This window comes from Myodes glareolus, chromosome 6, assembly GCF_982192425.1.
Source record: "Myodes glareolus chromosome 6, mMyoGla1.1, whole genome shotgun sequence".
Taxonomy (NCBI): Eukaryota; Metazoa; Chordata; class Mammalia; order Rodentia; family Cricetidae; genus Myodes; species Myodes glareolus.
Genome location: NC_142031.1, coordinates 107,222,678 through 107,238,675, shown reverse-complemented (window position 1 = coordinate 107,238,675; position 15,998 = coordinate 107,222,678). Strand labels below are relative to the sequence as shown.

At 46.7% G+C, this 15,998-nt stretch overlaps 1 protein-coding gene across 1 annotated transcript; it reads right to left on the bottom strand.

Annotated features, from left to right (window-relative positions):
- Positions 1-9,154: 9,154 nt before the first annotated feature.
- Positions 9,155-14,985, bottom strand: Tril (TLR4 interactor with leucine rich repeats). Its single transcript, XM_048440369.3, has one exon. It carries the CDS (start codon positions 13,866-13,868, stop codon positions 11,436-11,438), a length of 2,433 nt encoding a protein of 810 aa, XP_048296326.3. The 5' UTR covers positions 13,869-14,985; the 3' UTR covers positions 9,155-11,435.
- Positions 14,986-15,998: the final 1,013 nt, after the last annotated feature.

Below are 15,998 nucleotides of genomic sequence, written 5' to 3'. Positions count from 1 at the left end.
CTGGAAAGAACTGACCTTTTGCTGTACAACTATGACCCAGCCATGTCACAACAGACTGAAGCATCTGTGGCTGGGAGGCAGCTACATGTCCGTGGAATACGAAGGACGAATGATATAACACCAGACATTGCTTTTATGTATTCCATAAGTTAAGAAAAGTAGGCAGAAAGCAAAGGTCAAAACCATATAGAACTAAAGCATGATTTTCACAGTGTCATACCAGGAGAAGCATGGCTGCATGGTACATCTTAAGACAAGCCACTGAGGTTTTATCTGTCATGATGAGCCACGACTGAAGTGGCAGAATACTGGGATTGGCTGTAAGCACTGGGGAGGTGAATAGCCTGCTTTTGTATCAGCTCCAACACCTCTTGACTTGGGACGTCAGCCCGGACCCCTGTCTGTTCCATGACCAGGTTCTAATGTGTGAAGTACTTCTGAGGGTGGGTCTTATGAAGATTAATGGCTGGACACAATATGTGGTGTAATAATAAAAGCATGCAATACCCAAGACTCCCAAACAATGTATAAGTGAAAGGGTTCACAGACAACACCAAGGTAAAAATTTCCAATATAGTTTATTGCCAACGCATCCTGACCTCATTTTCTAAGACTTCACTGTAGAGAGCATCACAGTCATTTTAATTCGCTTGTATCAGTGAGCTGTTTTTCTTTGTCTACAATACTGAGTTACTGGGACAATTCTAGAGCGTTACATTGTTTCTAGCTGGTTTTACTCTTCGCTGTCAGCATTGGGTTTCAGTTTTACATTTACTTAAGTGAACTTGTAGAGTGGGAAGTCCCGCTTTGCTGTGGGACACAGCTCCTTTCAGAGAAAATGTGACATTTAGAGAGATCCCTAAGTGAAAGTGCCCAGGCCGCTCTGCTGTCAGAGCCTCACACCAGGACTCTGGAAAGCAGAGAACTCTTCCTATTTGCTTACAGCACTGAAACAAACTCACACACAGAGCTATTTGACCACAAAGGGAATCGTACATTAATTCACTTGAAAAAATATCAAATCACCAGGTTTTACGCACTTTTACAAAATAAAATTGAATTTCTCCTTCATGTATACAAACTCTTCAAAAACACAATCCATCCAATCAAGAACAATTTTCTTGGGGCTGGAGAGATGGCTCAGAGGTGAAGGGCGCTGACTGCTCTTCCAGAGGGCCGGAGTTCAATTCCCCGCAACCACGTGGTGGCTCACAATTATCTAGAATAAACCTCAATGCCCTCTACTGAGATGCAGGCACATATAAGGACAGAACACTCATATTCATAAAATACATCTATAAATAAATCTTTAAAATAGAATATTTCTTATTTATTATAGATGACATAAATTACTGGAAAAAACCTAAAGTCTTGAGCATTCTACTGGCAAATGAGCCTGTAGAATGCAACAGAGGTCTGAAGTCTGCAGCACAGGCTAGCAACACCAGACCTAAACCTGCTTAAGAAAACTCCTGCTCAATTCAATCCCTCAGTCATGGCCTAAGATAAGAAATGACATATTCATCTGTGAGGATAAGGCTATTTATGTGTGTTTGAACCAATGTCTAGTGTTCAGCTATTAATATCACTTCCAAGACACACTAGGAAGAAAAGTAGCTTACCATTTCAATAAATCAGTCCTTAAAACTGGACCTCAGCAAGAACCTATTGCTAAAGCCATGAGAAAGATGCTTCAATGTGATGGACATTAATATGGCTGAATACCTAATGAGAAGTTATGGCATACATCAATTGGCAAAGAATTCCAGTCAATGGATAAAAAGACTTTTTAAAATGACAGTTATTCAAGATGAAGAATTCCCTGAAGGAATTTTTAGCAGATGGGGTTAAAATTAGCAGTCTTACAGAGGCCAACTGAAATGCATTTTTTTTAAAGTCTAAAAAAAAAAAAAGAAGCCATAATAGTCAGGAGCTATAGAATAGGATTATATGATTGACACTTGTGTAATAGATGCCCAGATAAACAAAATGAAAGAAAGCAGGACAAAGAAATATTGAAAGGTACACGTGAAACATTATAAAATTATTAAAACTATTGAAAGAGAATCATCCAAAGGCCCAAAGATCCCAGAGAGACCTAAGTAGTTATGGTTACTTATGCTTACAGATTTTTTTTTAAGAGACAGGGTCCAGGCTCTCTACTCACTAGGTAGATCAGATTGACCTTGAAGTTGTGAAGTTGTGTTGATCCTCCTGCCTCAGCTTCCTCGGAATTATAGAATTGTTCCTAAATGCTGGAATTCAATTGCTTCTTCTATTGGATATCAGATAGAGTTTGAAGGGATTTTTCTTAAAGGGGCAGATAGTAAATGTTTTAGGTTTCATAAATTATGTGTTCTCAGCCCGAGTTACTCTACGTCACTGTTCCAGCTTGAGAAGAGCCATAGACAAAACATAAACAAATCAGGTTAACTGCGAGTCAAGAAAAGCTTCCTCGAGGGCCTTGCATAGTTCTACACAGTGATAACCCAGGCACTGGGGAGGCTGAACAAGGGCTAGCCTGGGCTATCGATTGAGATTATCTCAGAACAATTAAATAATGTGGTTATGTTTATGAAAGGAAGTAGCTTGTGTACAGAACCAATCCCTACTCTAAAATAAAGTTCTTCTCTTAAAAAAATTCTTATATTGTACATGAAAGAGACATCCCCATGCATGAGAAGACTCCTGGGGTTAAGTGTAAGATGCATGCTGTAAACTCTAGAGCAGAAAGCTCCAAGAACTAAGTTTAGCAAGTCCATAAGATGTGTAGTTGGCCAATGTGTAGAATTTAAAAGGCATCAATTAGTTATCTTATGCCACCAAGTAAAACTTCCAGGGCAAAAAAATGGGTTACATTTTTTGAATCCTTGACCAATGGGATCCCATAACCTGATGGTAAGGTCCTATTGCTGGAAACACAACTCACTTATGTCACCAACTATAGAGAAATTGAACTGGTGTCCAACTAGTGTTAATGATGCTAAAAAGTGCTTTACAGGATACAGGAGGGAAAAAGTAATCATCAATGTCACCCAGCTACAAACCCTTTGACCTACAACAGCAACCTGACTGAAAGATATACTGATTTTCTAGTGGCTCTCAGAGACTGATACATACACAGACCGACGCAGGTTCAGACCAGACAAAATCCCAGGACAGAGACGAGAAAGTGGACACAAAGTCCCGTCCATAACCAAGCAACTATTTGCAACTGATACTTGCTAGGAAATGGAAAATTAGCTTTCTTCAGTGGAGTATCACTGGGCATATCAACCACACTACCAGGCCAGACCCTTGCCCAGCAATAGTTGGCCAACACAAAATGTACTCTACTAGTGTGTGTGTGTGTGTGTGTGTGTGTGTGTGTGTGTGTGTGCCCTTTGTATTATTTTGGGCTTTCTCTTATTATTTTTTCTAGCTTGCTTTGACTTTAATTTTATAGTTTTTTTTTCTTTTTTAGAAAGAGAGAAAAAACAAAATTGGGTAGGGGTAAAGAACATAATCAAGCAATGCTGTATGGTTAAAAAAAGTTTAGTAAAATAAAAGAAAAAATGGAAATAAAACCCACTTAGGATAGTCTCAAAAAGTTGTGAAATACAGATAGTGCTAACAACATAGATTTAAGTTTGTTTCTAAAAACCAGGCAATATCTATCAGGAGGTAAATCCGTTGAGAGATAGGCAGCATTCACAGATCCAGGGCTGTCAGTGAGAGGCCAGTGCTTGCCAGGGTGGTGGTTTTGTCTATAATCCCAGTACTCAGGAGGTGGGGGCAGAAGAATCACACGTTCTAGAACAATCCATGTTATGTGATGAGACTTGTCTCATGTATACAAAACATTCAGTTTCCTCCAATGCAATCAACTGTATCTACTACAATCATGTTTGTATTCTCCCAAATATCAAATTCACACATTGAAATGATAATCCCCAGGAAATGGTATTAGGAAGTAAGGCCTTTGGGATACTCTTAGGCCTTGAGGCAAAGCCCTTGTGAATGGAATTAGGACCTTTATAAAAGAGGCCGTAGACTGGACTACTTTACTCCACATACCCAGTGAGAGGACACAGATGGGATAAAGTGGGCCATCCCTAGATGCTAGATCTGCCAGAGCCTTGATTGAAACTCCCAGCCCAGAGAACTAGAGGACATCTATAAGCTATCTAGTTGTGACACTATTTTACAAAGAAGTTGAATTATCAAAAACATAATTTTCATCAAACTGTATCTTAAAAATACTTTTACTGCATGCATACAGGCATGTAGTGCGTGTGTGTGTGTATGTGTGCATGCATACATGCATGTAGTGAGTGTGTGTGTGTATGTGTGTGAACAAATGCTCATGTGCCGCAGTGTGCATATGGAGGCCGGAGAACAATCTGCAGGGGTCAGTTCTCTTCTTTTTACCGTGTAAGTCCTGGGGTCTAATTCAGATCCCCAGGCTTGGCGGCAGGTAGTTTAGCTGTTGAACCATCTTAATCACACACAGACATACTTTATCTAGCTATAATATATACACACATCAAAAATTTTAAAATGATATATATAATATATAACCTACAGGGGCTGTAACCTGCGAAGCATTTAGCACTCCTATGCTTCCCATTCTCTATAATGTCTGCAAACAGTAGAAAAGTCCAGTGAGTTCAAATCATCTTTAATAGGGAAAAAGATATGGAAAATCGATATTGACCTCATTTCAAGAGTCACCATGCTAGCAAGATAACTTAATATTGGCACAAGAATAGGCATCAATTACAAGGCAGTAGTGATGCAGGTCTTTAATCCTGGCATTTGTGAGGTAGAGGGAGGTGAATCTCTGTGAGTTCGAGACTAGCGTGGTCTGCAAAGCAAGTTCCAGGACAGCTAGGGCTGCACAGAGAAACCCTGTCTCAAAAAAAAAAAGCATTAATTAATGTTTCAGAATAGTAATGAGAAGAGTTAGGGTCAATTGTTTGTAACAAAATTGCAGAGGTTATGCTAAAGAAAGTTGTTTTGTTTTGATTTGATTTTGAGACAGAGTATCACTATGTTTGATTTTGACACAGAGTATCACTATGATGGCCTGTCACTTCATATTTAGTTCAGTCTTCTCTTGAACGGGCAGAGATCCACTTGCCTCTTCCTCCAGAGTACTGAAATTAAAGGCATATGCCATACCTGGATGAGAAAGGCTTTCTATTTTTTAAACCAAAGATATAGGATGCACGCCTATCCATGCTTACTTACCTTGCACCAGCAGGCGTGGAGACATTTCAAGATCAATTTGCAAGCCAGGCGCTATGGTGCATGCTAGACTATCAGCACTGAGGAGGCTGAGAATCACTAGGCTCCCAAACTGGCTTTCTATTGCTGTGCTAAACACCATGACCAAAAGCAGAAGGAGGACAAGGAGTAGGCAAAGAAAGGAGAAAAGGAAGGAGTGCAGTCCTAGGTTTGTTTAAGGGAGTAGGTAACTTGAATATAAATTGTGGAAAGGAACGGAAATCTCATTTTGCTGGTTTTTTTTTTATTATTTTTTAATCAGGGTTACAGTTTCCGACCATGATCATTATGTTACGGTTATTTAAAGGAGCTGCTCCTGTGGGGAAAACAATATGAGCTTAGGAACTGCTCTCAGGGACGGAGAGAGGGAGCTTTAAAGCAAAAGGGAAGAGCATGAACAGAGGATACTGCCCAGTAGAGAGCACAAACGGGAAATAGTCTGGCAACTTTCTTGATACATTTTAAATTTTGAGCTTTTAGGTGAAGAAAACCCTGGTAAGGAATAAGAGAACAGGGTGCAAAGAGGAGGCCAGGCCAAGGCAAAGAAGGTAATGTGTGTGTGTGTGTGTGTGTGTGTGCGCGCGCGCACACACACGTGCACACATATGCATGTTAGTGTTTGTATGTGAATGTGTATATGTATGTGAGTGTGAATGTATGAGCATGTGTGTATGAGTGAGTATATCAATATATGTAAATGAGTATATGAGTGTGTATATGTGTGTGTATGTGTGAGCTCATGTATGTATGTATGAGTGTGTATTCATGCAAGTGTGAATGAGTGTGTGTATGTGTGTATTCAGTTGTAATTCAGAAGTAAAAAAAAAAAAACTAACAATCCCTGCGAAGGCTGAGAGAGAAAGCACATAGCTTTCAAGAAGCAAACAGCTTTCTTAGAGTGTAACTCCATTCAAATAACATGCATTGAGCGAATGGTCAGAAGCCAATGGCTTTGGCAAGTAGAAGCCTGTGGAGCTCTACCTGATATATTAGGGATTAGCAAGTAGGTAGAGATGAGAGAGGAAGAGAAAGGACCACCCCAAGTCCCACCCCTGTGCCACCACAGTGCAGCACTGTGGAAGGAGCAACTTGGAAACAGACCCCTTCCTCTCTGCATACACATACGCCCCTAAAAAGACACAATACACAGCAGAGTGCATACAGCTCACACTTACATGAACACCAACACCGGGAATAGACAGAGCAATAGAATGCTGGCTGAATGAGGTGTGACTACCAGTTTAGAACACTAAAAAGGGCGCGTGAGAGAGACTCACGGGGCAGAAGGATAGAACCAACTCTTACAAGTTATCCTTTGACCTCCATGTTTCCTGGCAAGGGTGTCTAAGCTTGGACCAGAAAGTAATACATCAAATAGTTAGGTCTGAGGACAGGGCTTTAGGATATAAATGGGGGAATATTTCCAATGGAGACATTTTGGGCTGGAAACAAACATTGCAGTTTTGTTAACTTGCTGAGAGGAGTTAATGTGGGTGTTGTTATTGAGAGGTATTTTAAGCTTCCAAAATCCTCCGAAGGATATGTTACTGGAAGACAAGGGACTCAGAGGGCACGGCCTGAAGTAAAAGTGAGTTTTCGCATGCCACAGTGAACACGTGCTAAGAGATAAGTGTGACGTCAGCTACAAGGTGAGCACAACTTCACCTGAAACCGTAATCTGGATAGGGGAACAAGTGCTCCAGAGCTGCAAATGGTCTCGGTTTACAATGATATTCCTCTGTCTCAGTACAGGCTGAGGCACCGAGCTAGCGCCAGACAGCTCAGTAGTCTGGAAGAAATGCTGCCTGATTACATGTCAGGGCATGCTGGGGTCTGGACCGACGGGCATGCTGGGGTCTGGATCGACGGGCATGACAACCAATGTCTGTCTCCACAGACATGTCTCACAGAGCCATGGTACCATGCAAAGGACAAATCACACCACCCGTGGTTGGAATGCTCTCAGATGATCAGGTACTCTGTTTCAAGATAAAGCAGCCAGAGTATGGCTTTTCTACTTAGTCTCTCGCAGTTATTTTAATAATTAATCCACTAATGCTTAAGCGGAATCTCCAAATAGCTCAGTTTCCTTGGGCAACATGAAGAATATTATTTGTCCCACCTTTTTTACTAAGAATGAAATGGCCTAAAATCTCTCAGAAGAAAAGCATGAAAAATAAATGTTTAAGCAAGCTGAGAGGAAAAGGATCCAGAGTAGGCTCTGGGGGAAGGGGCAAAAAAAGGGAGCCGCTGCAAAACCGAGCTGCCTCTGCATCCTAAATTTTAGTCTGAAGGATGAGGCAAATTATGCCAAGTATTTCATAGACACAAAACATTTCCTGAGTATTAAACTCACCCCCTTTTAAAATTATGAGAAAGCATTTCAATTACTATTATTCTACACTAAATTGTAGAAGAGTCTCAAGTAACTGGGCCAAGGGGCAGGGGCAGGGATAGATAACTTTTATCTTATTATTGGATTTTCTAATTGTGTTTAGGCAGAAATGCCTAGGCCCTGAAATTCTAAGCAGCGTCATACAACGTGCTGTTTCCTGTGGGAGAACTCAGCTAGTAAGGATGTACCTGAGCATGTGCTGACAAAGCCGCTGCTGGCTGCTGCTAAGTATCAGCTGCTCTGCACAGTCGGGACTCAGGATGTCCATCCCAACTGATGCAGAAAAAGATACACGTAGAGAATGGGGAGGGGTGGGGCAGTGGTGACCCTCTGATGGCCATGAGCCTGCATCACATGTTCTGGTCGTGGACTTTCACACTATAGTTCTCTTAGAATGGTGACGGTCTTCACCCTGGGCCACAGTCTGGAGGTTTGAATAAATCTCTGGCATTTCAAATGCTTGGCTGTCATTTATCTCCAACTCTTAAAAGAGAAGCAGGAGTGATTAACTGCAAACAGTCTGATGTCTGCTTTAAATGGCTCTTTAACACATAGTAGCGGCACATTGTTGTTGGGCATTGGTGAAAACCAGGTGTGGCAAACGAATGCAGCTGCCCTGATTGCACTTCCCACCCTGCAGAAGCGGTCACTCATTGTGTGAGGTTTACACTGAGCCAGACCTAACTGTGGCTTCGGGATTTAACACTACTAATTCATTCAAAGGCGATTCTTTATCTTAAGGAATTTTATCTTTTCACAAACTCTGTAAATGTGGAAAAAAGAAAAAGCCTGTATAATCTATATTCATGAAACCCAGAGGGTGTGGCTGTTAGGTAGGACCTAGTCACCTTACTGTCATTGGTGGTTGGCAACATTTCACTCTGGCCTGGCCATTTAGTTTTAGAGCAGTGTTCATGTCTCTTTACATATAAACTCACACCATCATTTACTATGGGATTATGTTCTTGTATGCTGTAAAGATTTGTCATTCCTATTGGTTTAATAAACCAATACTGATTGGCCAGTACCTAGGGAGGAAGTATGGGGGGCAACCAGACTAGGAGAATTCTGGGAAGAGGAAAAACAGAGTCAGTCACCAGCCAGACACAGAGGAAGCAAGATGAAATGCCTTACTTAGAAAAGGTACCAAGCTATGTGGCTAAACACAGACAAGAATTATGGGTTAATTTAAGTTGTAAGAGCTAGTTAGTAATAAGACTGAGCTAATAGGCCAAACAGTTTGTAATTAATATAAGCCTCTGTGTGTTTCTTTGGGACTGAGTGGTTGTGGGACCAGGTGGGACAGAAACTTCTGTATACAATCATTTCTTTAAGATAGAGTCCATACTCTTTGTGAAAAGGAAAATAATAAAAGAACCCTCATAGACATCAAGCTTATATTTCATTTATATGAGTGAAAACTGCTGTTGAAAAACTAATCCTGTCATTTTAAACATGCATCAAAATATTTGGAAGTTCCAACAAGACATCTCCATTAGTATGTGGGTTTATTGACATAATTGAACATAACAGTGTACAACATTTATTAATTCTCACTGAAAGACTTTTCAGTGAAACTATTTTAAATCCAGGCCTTAACCATTTTTGGTAATATTCTACAGTTGAAAAAGGCAGGTGGTAGATCCAATCAGTATTTTTTTTTTATCCCCAGACTTTCAATGGGCCTCGGTTTTACACTGCATAAAAGAAACAACTAAGAGATGTAACTTGCTGCTCATGAAAAATTGTGAGTTATACAGAAGGTGCCAGATAGCCTGCAGGTTGAAAATAAGAGCAAACAACTCCACCTCCCACCTCCCACCTCCCACATACCATATGCTCGGAATCTAAAACAAGGCCTGGCAGCAAACACAGAATGACAGTCTATTTCCTGTGGTTTATTAAGTTTGGGCCCCGCAGATAAGACTGCCAGAAAAGCAGCTGTGGCTTAAGTGGTCTGGACATTTACTCATCCGGACATAAACAAAGACCAGTTCATTTAGACCCCTGGGGCCTCAGCTGCTGGGACAAGGCAGGCATGGCTCCTGTAGGCCAAACATAGTGAGAGTGGGTTGAAGGGCCCTGAACTGTGATGGATTCCCTGAGTCATTGGGACCCTCAGGGGCCCGAGGCCTGAAACAGAAGAGTCACTGTTAGCCATAGCACCTTGAACTGACTGACCTGCACAGTACCCCACTGCTAATAAATCCATAACCACGCTGGCTGTAACCACAGTGTACACCCTCTTACTAAGTGTACATGGACCACACACGAATTATTAATGTGAACCCAACCACTACATTTAATATAAACACAGACTTCATAAATATCAGGGAAGCAAAGTATCCCAAACAGTTAAAAACACAACTAAACAAATGGAGGAGATTAATCCTAAAGTAAAAATAATAATAATAATAATAAACATTGCAACTACTACTAAAAGATAAGATTTAATAACACAGTAAAACACTGACTACTGCAGGAATTAATTTGTAAAATATATAACTATTTCACAGTAAGGGTTAAGTACTCATGATCTTCTGGGTTTAGTAGAAGCAGATACTCATTACTGTATTTTTTTCACATTTGTTTCCCACAATTTCTTCTTATCTTCTATCATAATGTGGTTGGAAAATATACCACTAACACACATCCCCCATCGCTTCATTTTGTGGTATTGGGATGGACGGAGAGCCTCGAAAGCAAACACCACTGAACTCAGTCCCCAGCCTGGCAATTCCCTTATGCTTATTGACTAGCCATGCAACTCAGAACTATGTGCTGTCAAGAAGGGTGGGACCCTGACGAAATGCAGTGAGAAATAGGTCACACTGACTCCCATCTAGACAAGCTGTCAGAAACGTGGCAAGTGAGCTGGAAGGAAGTGAGCTGGAAGGAAGGCCAGATTGTCCCCGGGAGTCATCAGTTTCATGCATAGTGCATTTTTTTAAATCAAATCGGGCATTCAATATTTTTCCATATGCAGATTTTAAAAATAAAATTAAAACCACAGGAGCAAGCCTGGTGGAGAAGTATTGCATGCAGCCTTCTCCTGAGAACAATCTCAGTAACCCAAAAGTCAGCAAAAGGTCACATCCTGTGCAGGATAAACAGTAGAAGGGATCCAGTTCAATCAAGAGTCTGAGTTGAGTTTATTGGTCAGTTTGTTAAATGCTCTTCATGTTGTTGAAACAGGTAGCATCTGGTTGTTTAAACCTTAAGGCTTCCTGGGTGCTCTACCAGCCAACAGGAAAGGGTTCCTGGGTGAGTGTGGTACCTATTTACCCTGCCCATCTCGGCAAAGACCACCAGATCCGTGGGGTTAGTTGCTGGACCCCCCCATTGTGATGGTGGCAAGCCCCCCTTTCCTTAACTGGGAACAGAACCCCACTACAGAGCAAACAAGTGTACAAACCAGAGTCTCCTGGTCATAGTAGGAGCATAAAGCATCCTTTCTAGGCCAAGGTCGGCCGGGTTACTATGCTGCAGTGCCACAGGAACCACGCCCTAGATATGCCAAGGGTTCCCACCTTTACCCCACTGTTCACTTGTCCCTGCTCTTGGGTTGGACACCAACACCCATCCATTTGCTTTGTGAATACTGGGATGTGAAGGGTGGTGTCCGGATTCACTTTCTGTGCCACTTGGCTTCAGCAAATGCACAAAAGGGAGAACGGTCTAAAAAAAGAAGGTCTTCCTCTGAGACGGCAGGGAGCCACGGAGAGAGCCTCCTCAAGGCCATTGAGATGGTTTCCGCATGGAGGCACTAAACCTAGTCAGCAAATCTTTGCAAGAGGTGGTCCTCCCGCCTCAAGCTGCCACCGGCCCCACCGCCGGTGCTGTCCATGAAGCGGTCGCAGGGAAACTCAATGAGGTCCGCCTCGCTGAGTGCGCACACGGTGGTGCGGGGCCGGTGCGACTGGAAGCCCGAGAAGTCCGCAGATACACCAGTGCCCATGGAGCGCAGTGGCCTTCGGGTGGAGTACATGTGGCGAACGTGGACCGGGGCTCCTCCCTTCCGCCTGGCACGCAGCTTTCTCCGCAGCCACCGTGATCCCCAGGCCGCCAGAGCCAGGAGCACCAGTAGCGCGTTGACAGCCAGCAAGACCAAGGTCAGGAGCTGGTAGTCGACGCCGCCTCGACCTCCTGCCTCTGGCAGGGTTACCAAACCGGCACAATGGTCCCTGGGGGCCACGGGGCAAACTCTGCCCCCGAGCACGCCCTCGACGCACACTAGGTAAGGAGTGTCTCCGCGCAGCTCGTGCAGCGTGGCTGAGTCGCTGCGCTCGGGCAGGTAGACGAAGCGCTGGAACTTGGGCTGCTGGCCAAAGCGGTCAAAGAGCAGGCGGAAGCGTGCGCCGCCCTGCGGCCGGGGACTGCGGTGCTCGCGAACCGCCCAGCGCACCGAGGCGCTGTTGGCGCTCACCGCCTCCACCGTCAGGTTGCACAGAATGAATTTGTTGAAGTCACAGGGATCGGATACCAGCGGTGGCAAGCCGACCCCACCGTCGGACGCGACCACGCGCTCTTGCTGCTCCGAGGCTAGGCGCTGCTTGGCTGCGCGCTGCCAGCTGTCTCGGGCAGATAGTGTCCCTGAGGCGGGCTCCGCCGTCGGGGTGGGCTCAGAGTGGGCAAGACTGGCATGGGTGGGACGACCACGCTCAGGCTTCTCTTGCAGGTCCAGGGACTGTGGGGCAGGGCCCGAAGCAGCAGCGGTAGAGAGGCCCTGACGCTGCAGGCCTGGACCCCGCCGGTTCAACCTTAGTGAGCTGCGGTTGCCCACGAGCTCTTTGGCAGCCCCGCCCCAGGCCACTCCGGGTAGAAGTCTCCCCCGCTGCTGGGGTTGGGGCTGCGGTGGCAGCTCCTGCGCCAGACCCCCTGCAGGGGGCGTCATCCCCTCCCCCGTAGCTGTGGATAGAGACCACTGCCTACTGCCTGCTGTAGGCGAAGGTGAGGGATCCACGCAAGACCCATTCTGCAGAAGTTGGTCATCCAGGTAATCCAAGTACTTGCCCCGCAAGGCCGGGGGGTGGCGACACTGCACGAAGACGGTAAGAAGGCGCCCCTGAGAATGCCAGTCGCCCATCCAGCGCTTCAGACCCCGCAACCGGCAATCGCAGGTCCAACCGTTGCCGTCTAGATCTAGGCGGTAGAGAGCCGGGCTGGCAGCGAAGATGTCTCCAGAAAGGGCTCTGAGAGCGTTGTCGCGCAGGCTGAGCTCACGTAGCCGAGCCTGGTGGCCAAAGGTGGCGGGGTGCAGAGCTGACAGCTCATTGCCGCTCAGATCTAGGGCCTCCAAGCTGTGCAGAGGCTCCAGCAGTGCCAGAGGAAGCTGGCTCAGTCGGTTGCCTTCCAGGTGCAGTTCGCGCAGGGCCTCCAGGCCCCAGAAGGCCTCAGGCGCGAGTTGTGTGAGCTGGTTGCCACTGAGGGAGAGCAGGCCAAGGCGTGGCAGGTGCTGGAAGACGCGGGGGCCGAGGTGCTGCAGGTTGTTGGAGGAGAGGATGAGAGTGGAGAGGGAGCGCAGCGGAACGAAAGTGGCCGCATGGCGCAGGGAAGGCTGCAGCTCATTGGCAGAGAGGTTGAGGAATCGAAGCTTGCCCAGCTGAGTGAAGGCATTCTTGCCCAAAAAGCGGATCCGGTTAGACTCCAGATGCAGATAGAGCAGGTTGCCCAGGGGAGCGAAGACTGCATCTGGCAGTGCCCCCAGCACGTTCCCGTCCAGCCGTAGCTTGACTAGACTCTCCAGGCCCTCGAAGGAGCCGCGGCTAAGGCGGACAATCTCGTTCCCGTTGGCGTAAAGGATGCGCAACTTGCGTAGCGGAGCCAACGTGCCAGGAGCGAAAGCCTGCAAGAGGTTGTTCCCCAGGTACAGCTCCTCCAGGCGCGAGAGTTTCTCGAAGGTCTTGGGGTGGAGGGAGCGAATCTGGTTGTACTGCAGGTCCAGCCGTTTGAGCTGCCCTAAGCGGTGGAAGTCGAAGGCCGTGATGTTAGTGATGAAGTTGCCGCCTAAGCTATAGGTGAGCACGTCCTGGGGACTAGGCAGCGAACTGGTCTTGGGCACCGCGCGGAGCCCCCTGTTGGTGCACAGGAGATGCTGGGGGTGCTGGCAGTCGCAGCGCTCGGGGCACACGGACTCGGCCCGCGGCGGGAACGCCAGGCAGCCGCACACCATGAGCCAGAAGCGCACGGCGCCGACACTCTCCATCGCCGCCCGCCCAGCGCCCTGCGGCCGGATGGTCCTCTGGGCCGGCCAGATCGGTGTCTCCTCTGCATTCCCCTCAGCCGGGCCAGAGTCGCTAAAAGGCCTCTTTGGGACTTCTCTGCTGCTCGGTCCAGCCCTTCCTCCGCCCTTTGTCCGGGTAACTGGCCCGGGTCTCCGCAGGCGGGCTTCAGGGAGCCAATTCAGGAGGCGCTGGGCGCTCGGCGAGTCCCGGGTGCTACTTGTTGCATTTCTGCAGAAAACTGTTTCTTCGGCTGCGCGTCGCGGGCGGGAGGAGCGAGCAAGAGTTGGTGCTTTTTGTTTGCTCTGGACTCCGGAGAGCTGGATTCCCTGGCGCGGATTCTCCCCGCCAAGCGGATTCCCCCACTGCAGGCGGGATCCCTTCCAAGAGCTGCTGGGGTGCGGCTTGGCTGCGGAGCACCGGCCGCTAGGCCTGCGTCTCCGGCGCCTGCTCGTTCGGCGGTCCGGGGGGACTCGGAGCGCAGTCGGAGTGGGCAGCCTGGGGGCCGCGCAGGCTGCGTCCGGAAGGGACCCACGTCGGCAAGGAGCGAGCAAACCCGGCGGAAATTCGTTCTTCCCACACTCTGCCCCCCGGGGGATGCAGGCGGAGAAAGAGGAGACGGCGGAGGCAGGACAGACCCTGGCTGGGGGAGGAGGAAACACTAAGTGGCTCCGCGTCTGGTCAGTCCCAGTCCGGACGCCAAGTGAGAAAAGTAGGGATTAAAAACAGCTGTACGGGTCGACGCGCGGGCTGGGGGCGGGGGTGGATTACCGGGCAAGCAAACGGGGATTGCAGACAGAGACCTTTTTATTTTAGGCCAGTTCGCCGGCGGCTTCGGAGCAGAGGGAGTGCGCTTCGTCTAATCCATTTAACCTACTCTTCCCGGTGCCACCCTGCAGGAGGTTGAGGCAGCACCCATTCCCCCAGCATTCTGCTCCTAGTCTGGGGGAACCTAAGGTTGCCAGCGGAAGGCCTTCGATGGACTATTGTCAGAAGACGCCAGCTCAGTCCTTTGAAAGTGTTTGAGTTTCTGGTGTCCTTTTGCTAGAGTCAAAAGAGAGGCACCGCCCCTTTCAGGTTTCTAAGCTGAATAACCGCTGGATCCCGCTGTGGGAAAACCCACGAAGAAAGTTTAAGTGGGACGCCAGAGTGATTGTGTCAGGGCCAGATTTTGGCGATTCGGTCTGAGTAATTTTTCTGCAGTCTTAAAGGCCTTGAAGTAGGCCCTGATCGTGTGCCTGTATACAATAACCTGCACAGATTCCTGGGAAATTGTTTCCTGAAGGGCCCTTCTGCTTTGTGCCTGAGCGTGCAGCGATCTTGAAAGTTTTCAGGCTCCAAACTGCTCAGGCCTGGGTTCATGGGGGAAAATAATAACATTTATTAACAATACAGAATAGGTGCCCATTTTATCGACGGTTCCGTTTAGGAGCAGTTCGTGATGAATAAGAACAAGCAAGAGATAGCCACCACGTTGCTTGTTATTTGTCTATGCAAACCAACTTTCTGAAAACAGCCTTTCCCTCAAGGTGTTCAGAAACTGTCAGTTTTTAGGTTTACTTTCCGCTCGCAATGTGGAAAATCAGAGTACATAGCCTCACTTCAGGAGGCTGACCATCCAATGGGAAGGGAGATGTTCTGACAGGTCAAATAAGAAAATGAGCCAGCAAGGGGAGAAATCTGCAAAGATTCGAAGGATTTTAGTAACTCCAACATTTCATTGTCTTGTTGAGCCATCTACCAAGGGGAGTGATGGAGTCATGGACCTGGCCGGGTGGTCAGTGAAGACTTCATGGTTAGGCAGTGACCCCGACTTTACAGGGAGATGGGTGTTGGAGAAAAAATGGTGAGACACTAAGGAAGTACATCCAGTTTACAGTGATTCATCTCAAATAAAAGGCAAACTTGAGACACAGGTGTCTGCTTTACTAAAATGAAATATGAAGTTTTATTTTTTAGTTATTGTGACTGCCCCAAACCTCCTTTAACTACTACTGACTTTGGTGAGTGTGGCTGCTGGAAGGGGGAGGACCAGTGCTTGGACAATGTTATAGATACCTTTTTAGCTCGGCCGACCTTGGCCTAAGACACTGTCCTTGCCAGGAACAAGGATC